Source organism: Chlamydomonas reinhardtii, chromosome 17 (genome assembly GCF_000002595.2).
Source record: "Chlamydomonas reinhardtii strain CC-503 cw92 mt+ chromosome 17, whole genome shotgun sequence".
NCBI classification, from domain to species: Eukaryota; Viridiplantae; Chlorophyta; class Chlorophyceae; order Chlamydomonadales; family Chlamydomonadaceae; genus Chlamydomonas; species Chlamydomonas reinhardtii.
The window spans coordinates 4,573,958-4,591,821 of NC_057020.1; the positions used below are offsets into that span (position 1 = coordinate 4,573,958).

Below are 17,864 nucleotides of genomic sequence, written 5' to 3' on the forward strand. Positions count from 1 at the left end.
GAGCTCAGTGGTGCCGCTCCCCCATAGAAATCGTTGTTTTCAAGACCCTCATAACACCTCACGAGGAAAACATTTGTCAAAACACGCTGATTCCCTGCGCATGATTATCATAAAACGCACCACTGCACGTTCTCTGCGATTTGTTCCAGTTTTCTTTAAAATGAGCTTCAGATACCTTTGTTAGACTTAAGCTACTTTGGATATGTAGAACGGCGTCTGGAACCTCGCAAAAATGGCAAGCAGACGGCCGTTGCTTGCCGACGAGGCATGGCAAAATGTGTGCTCGAGAAATGGCTGGGGATCGATTACAGTGGCGGAGCCGACGGGCACAGTCCAGGTGGCCGTCTCCATGCGGAAGGCTCCGCGGGTTGGAGCACGCCCTTGCTGGTTTCTCAACGAGGACGAGGTGCCATTGCATATTTCAGGCAAGATAGCAGCATATGGAGAACGTCATTGCAGAACCCTGACGCCAGGCCCCCTCATGCAAGCCCGGTGCGGCGTGCATCAAGACCCGACCACGTCGCTCCTTGCTCCTGCCCGCTCCTGCAGGCGCGCGGTTCCGGGCCGTGCCCTTCTCATATGGACCTGAAGCTTTCGGCGCCCTGTCACCGCAACCCACTGAGCCCAGCGGGCCGCCGCTGCCGGCGGTGCCGCAGCTGCAGCCGGAGTTTGCGCCTCACCTCCGCTTCACGCCGCAGGTGATGCGGCGCGAGCTCGAATCCTTCCAGCAGCTCCACAGGCACTGCCTCAGGACCAACCAGGCGCTAGCCTGCGCCACCTCCATCTCGTCGCCCAACCTCGAGTGGCGGGTGCGTGGCGGGTGGGCGGCGGGTGTGCTGCATGGAAAGCCCGGTCGTTGGGTTTCAGGAACGAGGATTGGGGCAGCAGTTTAAGAGCAGGCGCCTACGGTGTGTGTGCGGGACGTGCGTGCATTTACGGTGATGTGGTTCATAAGAGACGCGGACCTGCGGGTGGGCATGTAAGCGCCACTGACTCATCTATGCACTGCGTTCAAGCTAGCACCGGCGGCATCCCACTCGCTCCACCTCTGCGTCGTTCGCAGCTGCTGCTGGTTGCGAGCCACTACACACCGGACGCAACCGCAGCCCCCACTGCGGCTGCTACCGCCGCCGGCTTGCCCACATCCGGGGCCCCAGCAGCCGCTGCCGAAGCTACTGGCACTCCCCAGCAACATGCCGCCGCCCCGAAGCCGCTGCAGGCGAAGGCCTGCTTCGATGCCTACTTCCTGCCGTACAGTCCCACCCTGGATGTACGGGAGGGGCAGTGCGTGTGGGAGTCGTGGGTGAAGAGGCGCCTCAAGGACAGCCGCACGCGGGGCATGGTGGGTCAGCGCGGCAGGGTGGGGCGGGGCGAGGGGCCGTGGTCGACGGACGCTACGACGTACGGAGGAGGGTAACGTCAAGTGGGAGAGATCGTAGCGGATCACGCCACCAACCACGTGTGTGTGAGCTTATCCTTATACGGTGCGCGCAGCGTCGAACGCTTCCCATTTGTGCCTGCCTAACCCAATGGTGCGTACCGCACATCTCGCGCGCCCGACAGGACGCTGCCGTGAAGCGCTGGCGCGAGGAGCGGCGGCTGTACCCCACAGACGGCCTCACCGGCCTGCCACTGGCGGAGCCGCGTGTCCGCATTAAGAGCTACTCAGAGCGCGCCGCCGCCGCCGCCGCAGCTGCCGCGGCCGCGGCAGCCACGGCATGTGGCGACGGCGGCGGTGGCGGCGACGGCGGCTGTGTCGGGTACAGCTTGTACGGCAGTGACGTGGGCGACGGCGGCGCAGGCGGCGTGGGTGGCGGCGGGTACGGCATGCACGCGTCTCTGGTGGAGGGCGTGCCGGCGGACTGCAGCTTCCAGTACATCGGCCGGCCGTGGCTGGTGCGGGGCGCGGTGGGTGCTGGGCTGGGCTGGCATGTAAGGCTGCGTGTCTGGCGTGTTTGCTGGGCTGTGTGCAGCCGTAGGCTGTGTGCGCGTGCCGTGGGCGGCATCATGGAGGACCGTGTGTGCGCGGCCCTCGGATGCTGCTGTCCCCCGCCGCATGGTGCTGACTTCTAGTCCTAGCTACCTACCTACCCACTCAATCCACTCAGCCCGCTCAACATTGCCGCATACACTTGCTCCTTGCCTGTTGGGTAGGCGCTTGTCCATACACGTGCGTGCGCGTTATCCTCTGTCTGTCACACGCACGCACAACGTCGCCTCCCGGCCTCCTCCCCCACATTAGGCTGCTGCTGTACGTGAGCCCATCACGTCCGACCTGCTGCAAGCTGACTTCCTGACCGAGTGCGACTGCCCCGCCGCCGCCTGCGGCAAGCTCTGGTGCGGCGTGCGTGCCCTGTGCAAGTGCGCGCGTATCTGCCCGTGCTTCCTTTTGCCTTATTTCCGTGTGCGCCGGCCTGGCTCTCTTCGGGTGGCTTGCCTTGATTTGGCTGCCCGACGGGGCGCTGGCGAGTGATGATGGCATAAGACCACGTCGTACGCTGCGGCTGCTACTGCTGCTGCTGCTGCCGCCGCGCGCAGTCCGCATCTCGCCCACCGGCCGCCCGCTGTTCCACCATCCACCACTTCCAACAACACCGCCGCTACCGCCGCCACATGCAGGGCGCGGCGGGAGCTGTGTCGGCTGCGGAGCGAGGGCGTGCAGTACTGCTTGGAGGTGCAGCCGCTGCACATGCAGGCGGGCCGGCGGGACGTGGGCGTGTTCGCGGGGGAGTACATCCCTGCCGGCACGCTGCTGATGGAGTATGTGGGGGAGTGGATCACGGAGGAGGAGGTGAGAGCGAGCCCGGGGGCGTGGTGGCGGCGCTTTGGAGTGGGCGGGGCCGTGGGGAGGGTAAGATGGCGGTGCTGTGGAAATGGAGGGGGCGGGGCCGGGGATGTGGGGTGGCAGCGCTTTGGACTCAACACATGCGGTTATTCTTGTGAAGAACCTGTCAAACGCCAACCCAACGCCCTGCGGTTCGATCGGCCTTCCTTATCCACCCACCCACCCGCCTGCTGCCTGCCTGCCTCGCGCTCCGTCTCCCTGCACCTGCCTCGCGCTGCACCTGCCTCTCCCTGCACCTGCTGCAGGCCGACGCGCGCGGGCAGCAGTACCACGACGCGGGGCTGCACTACATGTACGACCTACAGCTCATGTGCGCCGCCCCGCCGCCCGCCGCCACACCCGCCGCTACACCCGCTGCCACACCCGCTGCCACACCCGGCAGCGGCGGTGACTTGCCGGTGGTGGTTGACGCCACGCGGCTGGGCAACGTGGCTCGCTTCCTCAACCATCATTGTGAGGCGGCGAACGTGGAGAGCGTCAACGTGTGCAGCGGTGAGGCGGTGTGGCGGCGGGAGTTGTGGGGTTTCGGAGGAGGGTGGTGGCTGGGATGGAGGGGGCCGTACTGCGCCGGAGGGAGGCCTGTGGCGCGTGGAAAGGAATGGAGGGCTGGGTGCGTGAATCTTCGATCGTTCGAGGGCTGTGGCTGTATCTTGAGGCCATGCCTTGTTTGGGCTCATCGCGTGTTGCTTGATTGGGAAGTATGTGCTTCAAGGGGAACCAGAGAATGTGCACGTGGGGGTGTTCCTGCTGGCCCCGCCCACAGGCGGTGTGGGCGGAACGCAGTCGCTCTACGCCACAGTCGGTACTGAACCTTGCGCAACACGCCCTAGGGCATCTCTGCCGGCTGCCCTAATATCTACAGGCGGCCTTTACGAGGCGGCGATGGTCATCTGCATGCGCACCACCCGCCACATCCGCCCCGGAGAGCAGCTGCTGCTAAACTACGTGGCGCACATCAAGGACGAGGCGCAGCGGGCAGCCATACGGGCCAACCCCAGTGGCCAGGTGGCTTGCAGGTGGGCGCGCACACGCACGGGTGTCTTGGCCAATTAGATAGCTGATTCGGGCAGCAGGTGTCAGTAAGAAGCGGGCTGTGGTCATTGTGTGCCACGTGCCGCGCATGGTGCTGACGGTAGTGCTTCAGGCGCGTTGGCGTCCCGTATGTAGTTGCGGAGCACCAAAGCGCGCATGCTGTTGCAAACATGAACTTTGTCGACGGCAACTTCAAGTCGGTTTGTCTCGGTTTCGCTGCGGTCGGCGCCTTGCCATCCGCAGGTGTGGAGCGGAGAGCTGCTTGCGTGTGGTGTTTCCGGATTTGCAACAGAGGATGGACAGCCACACGGCCGGCGGCGGTCGGCGCGGTGGCGGCGCCGGCGCCAGCAGCGCCGCCGCCGGTGGTCTTGGCAGCCTCAACCCGGCCACCGACCCCCCGGCAGGCACAGGTCCCGATTCGCCTGGCTCGCCCGCGTATGTCTCCGCCGCCTCCGACTCGCAAGACGGGGCGAGCCAGGATGCGCGGGCTCGGGAAGTGGAGGTGGAGTGCTGGCGGGCAGAGGAGGAGGAGCTCAAAGAGGGTCAACGGCAGCAGCAGCAGGGCGATCAGCGGAAGGAGTTGACGGCTGCGGCCGCGACCACCGCTGCCGCAGCACCACCACCACGCCAACCACCACCGTGTTGCGGCACCGCCACTTGCCGCCAGGCCCTTTGGAGGGAGGCTGCCGTGGGTGTAAGCGAACGTGTGGATGACGCCCAGAGGAGCGGCGTGGTTGGGGGCGGGGCATCCGCAGGTGCAGCAGCAGGCGGCGGCAGTGATGCAGCTGCGCTTCTGGACCGGGCCAGTGGCTTCAAGCGCCGCCGCCTGATGCTGCTGGCTGGCCGTCTCTCGGCGGATGAGGCGCCAGCAGCTGCCGAGGGCCAGGCGCATGACACAGGGGCAGGCGGCCTTCGCAGCGGTGGTGATGGCAGCGCTGGAGGCACCGGGGATGGCGGTGGGGATTGGGGAGGGAAGCCAGAGGCGTCGTCAGTGGCGGTTGTCGTGCCACGGGCACAGGCGGCAGCGGTGGCGGCGCAGGCCCTTGCGCCTGCTACGCCTGCTGCGGCAGCGCACGCGGTGGGCCTCAAGCAGGAGGTGGGGGGCGAGGAGGACGAGGGGGAGGCGGGGGTAGAGGCGATTGTGATCAGCGAGGATGAGGATGAGGATGTGGATGGGTGCGGCGCTGGAGCTGTTTACAGCAGTCGGCAGGCGGCTGGGCAGCGGGACGTGACTACCGGCGTCACCGGCGCCACCACCCCAGCAGGCCCGACATATGCGTTGGCTTAGCCAAAGCCGGGGACCAACCTTTCTGGCACGCCTGGAGCGGAAACCGGCGTGTAGGCTTGAGGTGTGCTGCAGGATGGCGGCGGGATCGGCAGGGGCAGGGCGGGTGCCGGTGCTGCTGGCGCAGCGGCTGCCGCTGCTGCAGCCGGCGTTGAAGAAGATTAGGGTCCGAGGACGAGTGCTGGGTGTACTATGATGGCGTGGCGGTGATGCAGTACAGCACGTGATCGATCGGCCGCCAGAACTATAGTCTTCATGCAGGCTGTATTAATTGTGCGGTATGTACATGTGGTAGGCGTGAACACGCGCAGCTTGCGCGCGGGGACGCTGCGTACAGGCAAACACTTGAACCCAACTCAAGGTCAAGTCGTGAAGTGACCTGACCTGACCTGAATTATGGATGCCAGGGCGTGATCAATCACCTCATGTACAGGATTGTGTTTCAACACGACAAGTACGACATGCCTGATGCTGCCCGCACACGTGATTGGTGTGTGCGTGTGCATGGAGCACCAGCACATACAGCCTGGCTGTGTTCCAGGTAGGTCTCTTGGGGTTCGCGTTATCACAACGCATCGCAGCCTTCGCTTGGTAGTCTGCGCCAGCCCAGCCTCTGACAGCCGTATACGCCAGCTGAGAGCTTTCGGACGCCGGAGTGGCGCAGCTTGGCGCGCGGTTATCTCGTCAAAGGTAACGTAGCAGTTGCGGTCGCTGCTCATGCTCACGCTTTTCTTTTTGCTTGTGCTAGCTCACTGGCCTCGGCTCTACAACGTCATGTTCGCTTGTGCGTGTTGCGTTCTTTCAAGCATATCAATACAGGCGCTGATATCAACTTGACCCCATCCAACACAACTGGGTCGCACGTCTTGTAACCCACCTCATAGCCAGCACTCGCGGCCCTTGTCCCTCAGTGTCGCCTCAGTCCAAGCCATGCCGTACACTACCGCACCGTCATGCAATAAACGCATGCGGCGGCCAGCCGTCCGTGCGCTCGCCAGCATCCCCTTTGGTTGATTCCTCCCCTGGTTGCTTCATACAGCTCACGCCCTTTCCCACGTGCCCTCTCCCTCATGCCCTCTCTTTCAACGCTCCACATATGATAATACGTAGAAAGCATGCAGCCAGGTATGGCTGGCGCACACATCACGTACGCATGCGTGTACAACACTTGCGCGCTAACACATTGCGCAGTGCGTGTGCGCGCGCATCAGCGGCTGCGCATACCTCCCCTCCGTACTCCTACCGCTGCAGCAACCAGCGGGGCCGCGACGGCCGGTACACCTCCACGCCATCAATATTGCTGCCGCCGGGCGCCCTGACCATGGCAGCCCCGCCACGGCCGCCAGCCGCAACATCCATGCGGGGCAGGCCCGGGCACGTGCGGCGCAGGGAGCGGCGGGGGCTGGGCGCGTCGGGGGCGTGTGGGCCCGGGTAGAAGGTGCTGCCAAAGCAAAACTTGTCGCCACGTGGCAGCAGGGAATGGTCCGCTGGATCCATGCCGGCGTACTCCCACCACTGCCGTACTGTACGGTCCTTGCCCATGCCGTACGGGTAGCCGCCCGGGTTGTCGTACGTGCCGTTCATAAGCTTGATGACCTGATTGGGGAAATTGGGCATTGATTGGGTGCAACGAGCTGTAAGGCGGGATGCAGCATGAAGGCGGGATACAGGTAATATAAGAACAGATGCTCGGGTTGCCCGCCGGGCTCTGCTGGCGTACACATCACCAGGTAAGGCGCCCGCCAACCTTTTCAATGTTGCTGGCCTTGGTCACGTGATATGCGGGGTCATCACCGAAGTCGTCCCAGAACTTGGGCGCTGCGGCGTGCACGCGTGTGTGTTGTGGGGGGATGGCACGCAGGCGTACGTACGGCTCACTCATCAATAGCTAAGTTGATCACACTGCCTCGCACGAGTGCAAGTAAGTAAGGTAGTGCGTTATCACTCTGGGAAAAGGTCTTCCCCGGAAAAAAATCCGTTCCCGGAAAAATGCTGAACTTTCCCGTAAGGGGCCAAAACTTTCCCGGAAGGGGGGCAAAACTTCCCCGTAGCCGGGGTTCCCCGGAACCCCCATGTCTCTGCTGCTGGCGGATTTGTGCTGGCATATGTGCAGGCTCCCTTAATTTCAAGCTCATTAAGGCCCTTAGGGTTTGTTACATAATGCACGCAGTCGACCCCATCCCACCCCACTTCGACCCAACCCGGAACTGCACGGAGGTTCACCGGAAGTCCGGAACTCTTTCGGGGGCAATCACGCGGCCTGTCTGGGGTGTGTGGCTGGTGCAGCCGGTGACCTGAGTTGTCAGGCGCAAACAGCTGGCAAACAAACGCGCATGTGTGTGTGGGTGGTGGTGGTGGTGGTGGTGGTGGTGGTGGTGGTGGTGGTGGTGGGGCGGGGCCTGGTGTAGGACGAGGTGCGGCACCAATGTCACATCCACACCTTGAACCCCAGAGAACAGGCATGTAGGCAGGGAGGATCTGGGAAGACGGTAGAGGCTGATGGACTGGAAACGGGGCGGGGGGGCGGGGAGGGGGGGTGGGGAAGAGGCGACCGGCGAGCATCTGCATGGGGTTTCGCGAGCCTGACTTCAAGCAACAAGCGTGTTAAATATATTGTAGCATACATAAATATATTACCTACTTACACTTGATACACTGCATTTTGTCTCAGCAAGAGCTCAGCTCTTCTGCAGCTGTTGCACTTATGTCGCTGTCCCTTGCTCCACTCTCCCTCGCTAATTTGCGTTTTGAACACAAGTTAAGACTAGCTCAAATGTCAGTAGCTACTTTGCTGGCTGGGGCCGCGAATTCTTGCGCTGCTGACTCGTTGACCGGCTCGGCGACGCTGCTCAGACGTCAGCTGAAGCCAGCCGTCACGTAAGGTTTACGAGTCAGCATCCGTTTCTATCAGCTTTGCTTCAAAGTTTGTCTTCTCGGTCGCCCGCGTCATTGCCATCCAACATGGCTCTGCAACACTACCGGCAACAACCAACACAGTTCATCCACAGGTTAGTCGACAGGTTGCAATGACAATGGGATGCGACACATGTTGCGGCGAAGTGCCGCCCGCCCGCCCCCCGTCAACCCCGCGTGTGTTGTGTGTTGTGCAGGATTCAACCTCTCACTCTTGGGAACGGTTTCAGGAGCTCTTTGGGGTGAGTAAATGAGATGGGTTTAGGGAGTTGTCGTAGGTGCTGGGCCGTAGGCGGCTTAGGTGGCTGAAGTCCACCTCCTCGCGCTCTGTGTGTGCGTGTGGTGGGGGGAGGGGGGCTTCAACAAATGACTGTTTGCTGCCTACCTGCCTGCCTGTAAGGTGTTGGAATCTATGGCCACCTTGCCATGATACCTTGATCCCGTGTCATGTACCCGCCCGCTGCCCTGCCCCGCCACACCTTGGCGCCCAACCCCTGCTGCTTCCCCTCCGGATCGGTCCCCCAGATGGCTGGCTGACAGGCACTACACCTCCGACATAGTGCTCAGCAACAGTGAGTGTCCGCGACACATGTTGGCATACATAGACGCAGTAGTTGTGCGTCGTTGTGTGTGTTGGTGGGAGGTGGCGGGGTAAATCGGTGTGAAGCATGACGGAGATGCTGAGGTGGCTGGAAGGTGCAACCCTGCGTGCACAGGGCTCTTGCCTCTTATACACTGCCTCCCTGACCTTGGCCGCAATGTGTCGTCTCTGCCGTTTGTGGCAGAGGAATGACGAGCAGTAACATATATGTGTGGCTACCTTGCCATGATACCTTAATCCCGTGTCACATACCCGCCTGCTGCCCTGCCCTGCCACACCTTGGTACCCAACCCTGTCCCATCGCACACCCAACCCCTGCTTTTTCCCTCCGGACCCGTCCCCCAGACGGCTGGCTGACTGCCACTACACCTCCAACATTGTGCCCAGCAACGGTGAGTGTCCGCAACACATGTTGGCATACACAGACGCAGTCTTTGTGCGTCGTTGTGTGTGTTGGTGGGAGGTGGCGGGGTAAATCGGTGTGAAGCATGACGGAGATGCTGAGGTGCCCGTAAGGTGGTTCCCTGGCAACCCTGCATGCACAGGGCTTTTGTCTCTTATACGCTGCCTCCCTGACTTTGGCTGCAAGGTGTCGTCTCTGCCGTTTGTGGCTAGCTGTAACATATATGTGTGGCCGCGTGCATGCAGGCGCAACCATGTAACACAGCCAACAAGCAGGCAGTGGAGCGCAACTAAGGATCCGGCATGGGCAGCAGCTGGTCCATCCAGCACTAGGGGTGGAGGCGTGCATGATGGTGCCAAGGACGGAGTTTGGTCATAGGAAGATGTGGCGGCTGCGGTGGAGGTGGGCATCAAGGTTGTCAGATTGTACCCAGCAGACACGCAAGTGATGGCGCTAGTCATTGTTGCACGTTAGAGTTTGCACGCATACATACAAGGCAGACATCATACGAGGTTTGGTGTAGTGTTGCATGGGCGTATGGACTTGTCAACGAGGAGCAGGTGTGTGGCCGGTGTCATAAAAGGATAACGCAGTATTGCGTGGTGTACAGTGTGGATCCTAAGTGTGTTAGCAGCTCCCAAAACTTTCCCGCTCGGGTGCTGAACTTTCCCGTAAAAGGGCTTCACTTGCCCGTAAGAACTTCCCCGTAAGGACTTCCCCGTACAAACTCCTACTTTCTTCGAAAAGCATACGGGGAAGATTTTTCCGGGGAAGTACCCCCTGTTTTTCCGGGGATTTCAACCCCCCCTTTTCCCAGAGTGTATTAGATAGGTGGCGTGTGTACTGGGCGGCGGCGTGTGTACTATGTGTACGGCACATGCTCACCATCCTTGCGGCCGTAGTGGTGGAAGATGACCTGCAATGTGGTCACGTGTGTACGGCGGGGCGAACCATCCATACATCAGGAAGTAAGGTGATGAAAGCGCGGCAAGAACAAACTGGCATCCGTACTCGCTCTGGATCTAGATGATATGGAGCCCATGCGCCTCATCAACAGGTGGTGGCCGCCGAGCGGCTTCACACCGCACGCAGTACGTACGCACATTCTTATCAGGTGTGTAGATCTCCCACCCATGGGTCCAGAGCCGAGCACTGTATGTGGGCGGGCAGACGCAGGCAGCCAGCAGGCCGGCAGGCAGGCAGCAATCGCTCGTGCGTTCTTGGTCCGCCCGTGCAATGGCCGGTGCATATATACGAGGCTCGCTCCATGCATCCCGCCGCCCGGCCGCGCCAACTCGCCCGCCTATCTAGCTAGCTCTATCTACTACGCACCCACCCCCCGCCCCCTCTCTGGTTATGCAGAGGTAAGGGTCAAAACCCATCCACCCACCTTAAGTATTATAATACCTAGCAAACAACATATTACCCACCTAGCTACCCGCCGCCCGCCCCCCATTCCACCTGTACAACTCCTCGTCGCCGTGGAATAGGAACTCCAGGGTTGGGTCATACGGCACGTCGCACATGACCCAGGCGGGCGCAAACATGAAGCCACCCGCCACGAACGGCACAGGCTGCGTCACGTGCACCAGCGATGCGGCATCAGAAAGCACAAGGGTGCTTGTTTTGGTGAGCGGGCACGCGGGAAGGGGGACGCCTTAGGGCAGTAAAGCCGCCGTTACGGGCGGGACCGTTGGGAAAGGGGTGCGTGCCCAGCAGCCCCGTACCTATTAATGGGGTCCAGAGTTTAGGCCCTTTACAATGGTCAACTCGCTGCCATAGGGAAGCAGGTGGCAGGTGGCCTCAAGCTAAATGGCAAGTTGTCAGCAGCACGCACGTGAGGGATTGGAAAGGGGGGTATCAGAGCATAGGCCCCGGCGGGCAGCTTCTCAAGGCAAGGAGGGCTATCTAGGGTGTTCAAAGCCGCCGCACACTGCGGACCACTCAGCACATGCATATATGATAGTCATGACTCACACGAAAGGTGTTGTACGGCGTCGGCGCATCCACAGCAGCGCCGAACATGATGAAGCCTTGTGGCATCCATTTGGCCCCACACATGATGTTGACGCTTGGGTCAGTCATGTTGTCCCAGGATTGCGGATAGTGCTGTGACGGGCGGGGGGGGGGCGGGGCGTCCAGCAGCAGTAACACACATGCAGCAGGCGAGATAGATAGAGAGCCGATCGACACGCACGTGTGTAATGTATGCGCGCCAACACTTCCGAGAGGGTTGAGCCAAAGGCACGGTGCGTGGCTGGGTGGTTTGCTTGCAGGTCTGCTTGTTACATACAGTGGCGACTGCGTCCAAGCGTCCTCCACGTACGCATGTGTCTAAACATTATTATGTCAAGGTGGTAACCTTCAGCAGTGAAAGCAACTCGCTCCCCCCACTCACCGTGATGATGGCTTTCTTGCGCGGCGTGTGTGTGGCCATGCGTATGAGTTCCGCATCCCAGCCAGGAGCGAACAGCATGTGTGAGTCCATCTGGCACGCAGCAGGCGGACATGATGGTAGGTTATACAGCGCGCGTTAGAGCAACGATACGGTATGCGCGCTCGTGGATGCATGCATACACGGCTGGGAAGTGACATTTTCGTTGTTGTTGTTGTTGTGACATGAAACGCGCGATGCGGACGGGGGGGGGTAGCCTTGCATGTGAAGAACGGTGATTATAAAGCACACGTTTGAAGTGAAGGAGCAGGGCTCAAGCTGGTCACGTACGCACGCACGGGGGCACATTTGTAAGATCTCCATATATGCATGGTAATAATGTTGCTGTTGAATTTGGCATTGTGCTAATTGTGCGTGGGACGGGAGTGCCCGGCGGGTGTTGTGCTGCGTTATCCTGACAGTAAAAGGTAGGACTAGCTAGCAGATGACAGACCATCGTTTCCACAGCACCGCGCGCACTACACGGGGTTAGTTGCGTTGAACAATCGGCCGTGCATGCATGCACGCAAGCGGTTACGTGTAACCCTTTGTGTCCGCCAGGGAAAAGCTTGATCTTGATGCTATACACTGGTCGTGGTCGTGCAGCGGCGGCAATAGTTTTCCGCGGCGGTGGCAGGGACCCCACCCACCTGTTGAACGTCGCCATGCACGCACGCGCTGTTTATTTGGATCGGCATGCCCTCCTCCCCGCGCACCCTACCCCAACCACGCAACCCTCCAACCTTACTTGTAAGAGGTACTTTTGCCCTCCGTACATAGCGGCTCCATGGTAGCGCGACAGGTTGGGGCCGCGGCCAGCAGAGCTGTTCAAGTGCAGGCGCCTGCATGTGCGTGCGTGCAGTGCGTGGAAGATACGATGCAGTAATGTGAAAGGTAGGCACTGAAGAAGCACAAGACGTGTGCCCTGCTTTGGCTTGCGTATTGGAGACGAGAAATACTGTAAGTACATAAATGGGGAGCAAAACATACGCACGCACGTACGTGCCACGCGTGGCCCAACTGCACTGGGCAACACACCTACCTGATGTTGGACTCGTAGGGTGCCAGCTCGGGAGATTCACATCGCTCTGCGGCGGAGGTGTTGCCCTGCATGGTGTACGTGGCAGCTCCCACGAAGACACGGCGGTGGTCGTGCGCCTGTATGTGTTACCGTACCGTATGTGAGGGCAATCACGGCACGCGTTGTGTGTGTGTGTGTGTGTGTGTGTGTGTGTGTGTGTGTGTGTGTGTGTGTGTGTGTGTGTGTGTGTGTGTGTGTGTGTGTGTGTGTGTAAGTGTGTGTGTGTGTGTGTGTGTGTGTGTGTGTGTGTGTGTGTGTGTGTGTGTGTGTGTGTGTGTGTAAGTGTGTGTGACTACGGTTTCCACGGTTATTCTGCCAGATCACGTGAATCGTGTATCTGGTATAACCAACGACAGGGCTCTCAATCGAGGGCTGCCGTGACCTGGCGTTTCCCCGGCAGAGCGCAAACAGCTCTGGAGTCCACAGGGTAACGCACTCCGACCCTTCACCGCGCCAGTAACCCTTGCGGAATTACTACCGGTGTAACAACCTCAGACCCAGCGGGCGAGCTACCTCTTAAGACCAGGCGGGCAGCAAACAAAAAAACAGCAAACATAACAAAACACGCAGCACGCAGCACGCGACAGCACGCGATAGCACGACCACAGTGGCTGTGGGGCTGAGTCCTGCGACCCCGCAGCCTGCACGACCTCAACCGCAACCTAACCAGCTCTCGACGCCAGGGCAGACTATGCCTAAGGGCAGCCACAAACGCGTCTGGCCACTAGGCCGGTCCAGGCCGTAAGGCCCGGGGTGCTGCAGCACCCAAAACACCCTCACAGGCAAAAACCCCGCAAAACCTGGCCCTGCTCCCACGGGCGTAACACAAAAAAAACCTTCGCCCGCCCGCTAAGCTCCCCCGCTGACCCTCTCGTATGCCACTGCTTCAGTGGCTCATGTTAGTGCTCACGCGCTTCTCCTAAGGGCTGATCCCTTTCAAGCCTCCAGCTCCATAGCTTGCGGCAACGCGCACAGCATTTCACCGTTCACCACCGCCAGGATGGGGTGAGTGGCGTCAACACCATCGCAGCCCATTTTGGGGCACGCCGAGCTGCGCGAACTGCATCAGCCGCGACCAGAAGTCCGCGACTGCGCGAGCGCACGCAAGCTCGACGGGGTTGACGCCTGGCTGCGGCGGCGTCAGCTGTGTGGGCGGGATCTCGTCAAGATCGGGTTCCGCCTCCACTGCACCTGCCACTGCAGCCTCGGGAGCTGCTGCCGCCGCCGTCTGAATTTCCAGGGCCGCTGCGGCGCGCGTACGTCATCCCGCGCAGCCGCACCCGGCCATGTTCTGTGGCGGCCAGCGCCGCCATCACCACCACGTCCCAGACACACTGCTGAAAACTCGGCGGCGCCTGGACCAGCCACAGCTGGGCTTGGCTGATGGGAGCCGGACCGGGGTTGTGTGCGTTGATCTGCGCTACCACGGCCTTCGCCACCGCGCAATCCCAGAAGTGGTGCTGCCGTGGCGTGTGCCCCCGCCGCGGCGCCCCCATGGCCGTGCTGCCCACAGCCGCATGGCTCACGGCGAGCCAACGGCATATGCGAATTTCCCGGCAGCGGCACTGCGTCGATGGCCAACCGCCACAGCGTCTCAAAGTGTCGCCGTTCCCAGCGTACCTCCTGCCAAAGGCGCGCCAGGGTGTCCCTGATGGCGCCAAGCGTTGCAGCCGCAGCTGCTGGCAGGTCCTCCCGCCGCACCACAGGAGTGTCCTCCCGCCGCACCACAGGAGTGTCCTCCCGCCGCACCACAGGAGTGTCCTCCCGCCGCACCACAGGAGTGTCCTCCCGCCGCACCACAGTGTGTGTGTGTGTGTGTGTGTATGTGTGTGTGTGTGTGTGTGTGTGTATGTGTGTGACTACGGTTTCCACGGTTATTCTGCCAGATCACGTGAATCGTGTATCTGGTATAATCTGGTATAACCAACGACAGGGCTCTCAATCGAGGGCTGCCGTGACCTGGCGTTTCCCCGGCAGAGCGCAAACAGCTCTGGAGTCCACAGGGTAACGCACTCCGACCCTTAACCGCGCCAGTAATCCTTGCGGAATTACTACCGGTGTAACAACCTCAGACCCAGCGGACGAGCTACCTCTTAAAGACCAGGCGGGCAGAAGACAAAAACAGCAAACATAACAAAACACGCAGTACGCGACAGCACGCGATAGCACGACCACAGTGGCTGCGGGGCTGAGTCCTACGACCAGTGTGTGTGTGTGTGTGTGTGTGTGTGTGTGTGTGTGTGTGTGTGTGTGTGTGTGTGTGTGTGTGTGTGTGTGTGTGTGTGTGTGTGTGTGTGTGTGTGTGTGTGTGTGTGTGTGTGTGTGTGTGTGTGTGTGTGTGTGTGTGTGTGTGTATGTGTGTGTGTGTGTGTGTGTGTGTATGTGTGTGACTACGGTTTCCACGGTTATTCTGCCAGATCACGTGAATCGTGTATCTGGTATAATCTGGTATAACCAACGACAGGGCTCTCAATCGAGGGCTGCCGTGACCTGGCGTTTCCCCGGCAGAGCGCAAACAGCTCTGGAGTCCACAGGGTAACGCACTCCGACCCTTAACCGCGCCAGTAATCCTTGCGGAATTACTACCGGTGTAACAACCTCAGACCCAGCGGACGAGCTACCTCTTAAAGACCAGGCGGGCAGAAGACAAAAACAGCAAACATAACAAAACACGCAGTACGCGACAGCACGCGATAGCACGACCACAGTGGCTGCGGGGCTGAGTCCTACGACCAGTGTGTGTGTGTGTGTGTGTGTGTGTGTGTGTGTGTGTGTGTGTGTGTGTGTGTGTGTGTGTGTGTGTGTGTGTGTGTGTGTGTGTGTGTGTGTGTGTGTGTGTGTGTGTGTGTGTGTGTGTGTGTGTGTGTGTGTGTGTGTGTATGTGTGTGTGTGTGTGTGTGTGTGTATGTGTGTGACTACGGTTTCCACGGTTATTCTGCCAGATCACGTGAATCGTGTATCTGGTATAATCTGGTATAACCAACGACAGGGCTCTCAATCGAGGGCTGCCGTGACCTGGCGTTTCCCCGGCAGAGCGCAAACAGCTCTGGAGTCCACAGGGTAACGCACTCCGACCCTTAACCGCGCCAGTAATCCTTGCGGAATTACTACCGGTGTAACAACCTCAGACCCAGCGGACGAGCTACCTCTTAAAGACCAGGCGGGCAGAAGACAAAAACAGCAAACATAACAAAACACGCAGTACGCGACAGCACGCGATAGCACGACCACAGTGGCTGCGGGGCTGAGTCCTACGACCAGTGTGTGTGTGTGTGTGTGTGTGTGTGTGTGTGTGTGTGTGTGTGTGTGTGTGTGTGTGTGTGTGTGTGTGTGTGTGTGTGTGTGTGTGTGTGTGTGTGTGTGTGTGTGTGTGTGTGTGTGTGTATGTGTGTGTGTGTGTGTGTGTGTATGTGTGTGACTACGGTTTCCACGGTTATTCTGCCAGATCACGTGAATCGTGTATCTGGTATAATCTGGTATAACCAACGACAGGGCTCTCAATCGAGGGCTGCCGTGACCTGGCGTTTCCCCGGCAGAGCGCAAACAGCTCTGGAGTCCACAGGGTAACGCACTCCGACCCTTAACCGCGCCAGTAATCCTTGCGGAATTACTACCGGTGTAACAACCTCAGACCCAGCGGACGAGCTACCTCTTAAAGACCAGGCGGGCAGAAGACAAAAACAGCAAACATAACAAAACACGCAGTACGCGACAGCACGCGATAGCACGACCACAGTGGCTGCGGGGCTGAGTCCTACGACCAGTGTGTGTGTGTGTGTGTGTGTGTGTGTGTGTGTGTGTGTGTGTGTGTGTGTGAAGATGATGTAGATGATGCGCAGAATGAAGACATGTATGCGCAAGGACTGGCTGGATGGTGTACCGCTCATGTTTGTTGGGCGAACGAAAGAATGGTATGGTAGCATGGGAGGGGCACAGGCCATGGGCAGCAGCAGTGCGTGTGCAGTGCGCAGGGCTCCCCGACTCATCTGGACAGACACACACGCACGACATCATGCACCGATCTTGCTTGTGTGTGCCTAGCTAGGGTGCACGTGCCTGACCTGTCGGAATAGGTTGACCAGCGTTTGTGCGCACTCCTTGTCCCGGTAGGCGCCGAGGCTCACGTAGATGTCGTCGGCATCAGGCGCAAGGGGTGGAAGGTGGCGGCCCATTAGCAGCGCGCCGGCCGCCAGGATCAAGCCCAGCAGGAGTCCAGCAGCGAATGCCACGGGGCACCTGGGGGTAGGCATGCATAACATACAGGTGGCGTTAGTTTGAGTGGCAGGTGATCAAGCAAGCATGCTGCTGTGGCGTGATGTATGAAGAACGGTTCCCATAGGCCATAGTTCTCAATATCAATGCTGGCACGCAATGCTCGATGACGAGGTACTGCCAAGCTTAATCACGGTATCTCAGGTTCCAGCCGCCAATAACTAGGGAACACGTACGGCAAAGATTATGGTTGCGCGCCTTCCCGCCCCCTCCCGCCGAAGTGGTCAATCCCCAGTCGGCAACCCTAGCTGGCATTGGCCTTTCTACCCCCATCGCCTGCCTGCCTGCACTATCGCATGTATGGACGACTTGCTTGCAGCAGGCCCCCGGGGGGCACACACGACCAGCCACGCGCGCCGATCAGCGCGGCCCCGTGCAACACGACCAGCCACCCAGAAAGCTCAGGGTCGGCGGTGCGTCGACCATCCACACCTACCTTGCTTGGCCCACGCACACCTTGGACCACACCTTGACCCACACCCGGCCTTGCGGCACGCCGCATACCTTACTTCCGATGAAGGGATTTTACTGCTGGCTTTCCCATAATTGACGAGGCGCATGGTTGCTTGATTGCGCTCGTCTGCTGATAGAGGCGACACGTCTCTTCGCTCCTCTCGGTCACACCCACTGCACAAAACACGGACAGCAGCGGCGTCGAGCTTATCAAGCTTAGAACAGCGTATACAACAGGATGCTGCTGTTGGCTGACTCTGTGCTGCTGCTGCGCTGAAACAAAGCGAATGGACATCGCGAGCGGTGCGCTGTGTATTTTTATGAAACGCAGTAAAGCGAAGATGCATTTTATCTAGGAGTTAACGCGGCAGAAGCTGTGCCAGCAACAGTCCCGCGCAACGGCGGGCGCGGGCGGGTGTGAAGTTGTATGTGAACGTGCTGATGAAACGCAAGCTCACCTGCAGTCTAAGTTTCAAAAGCCAAGAAACGTTCGTGTATGTATCGTTTGCGGCGAGTCAAGGAGTGAGAAGTGAGAAGGCGCGCGC

General features: G+C 60.0%; 4 protein-coding genes across 4 annotated transcripts; 2 read left to right on the top strand and 2 right to left on the bottom strand.

Moving 5' to 3' along the window:
• The first annotated feature begins 46 nt into the window (after nt 1-46).
• On the top strand, nt 47-5,708 carry CHLRE_17g732901v5 (uncharacterized protein). The gene is made up of 9 exons (XM_043072459.1): nt 47-425; nt 550-809; nt 1,064-1,342; nt 1,564-1,908; nt 2,243-2,337; nt 2,620-2,791; nt 3,091-3,337; nt 3,708-3,861; nt 4,121-5,708. Exons 1-9 carry the CDS (start codon nt 233-235, stop codon nt 5,163-5,165), a joined length of 2,790 nt encoding a protein of 929 aa, XP_042914918.1. The 5' UTR covers nt 47-232; the 3' UTR covers nt 5,166-5,708.
• Nucleotides 5,709-5,710: 2 nt separating this feature from the next.
• Nucleotides 5,711-7,136, bottom strand: CHLRE_17g732951v5 (uncharacterized protein). The gene is made up of 2 exons (XM_001701440.2): nt 6,910-7,136; nt 5,711-6,758 (listed from the first exon to the last, which is right to left on the bottom strand). Exons 1-2 carry the CDS (start codon nt 7,042-7,044, stop codon nt 6,402-6,404), a joined length of 492 nt encoding a protein of 163 aa, XP_001701492.2. The 5' UTR covers nt 7,045-7,136; the 3' UTR covers nt 5,711-6,401.
• A 670-nt stretch (nt 7,137-7,806) lies between these two features.
• Nucleotides 7,807-12,489, top strand: CHLRE_17g733000v5 (uncharacterized protein). Its single transcript, XM_043072460.1, has 6 exons — nt 7,807-8,170; nt 8,273-8,317; nt 8,601-8,647; nt 9,022-9,068; nt 9,325-10,052; nt 11,543-12,489. Exons 1-5 carry the CDS (start codon nt 8,124-8,126, stop codon nt 9,370-9,372), a joined length of 234 nt encoding a protein of 77 aa, XP_042914919.1. The 5' UTR covers nt 7,807-8,123; the 3' UTR covers nt 9,373-10,052; nt 11,543-12,489.
• Nucleotides 12,490-12,890: 401 nt separating this feature from the next.
• On the bottom strand, nt 12,891-17,816 carry CHLRE_17g733026v5 (uncharacterized protein). The gene is made up of 3 exons (XM_043072461.1): nt 17,371-17,816; nt 16,656-16,830; nt 12,891-13,822 (listed from the first exon to the last, which is right to left on the bottom strand). Exons 1-3 carry the CDS (start codon nt 17,424-17,426, stop codon nt 13,610-13,612), a joined length of 444 nt encoding a protein of 147 aa, XP_042914920.1. The 5' UTR covers nt 17,427-17,816; the 3' UTR covers nt 12,891-13,609.
• Nucleotides 17,817-17,864: the final 48 nt, after the last annotated feature.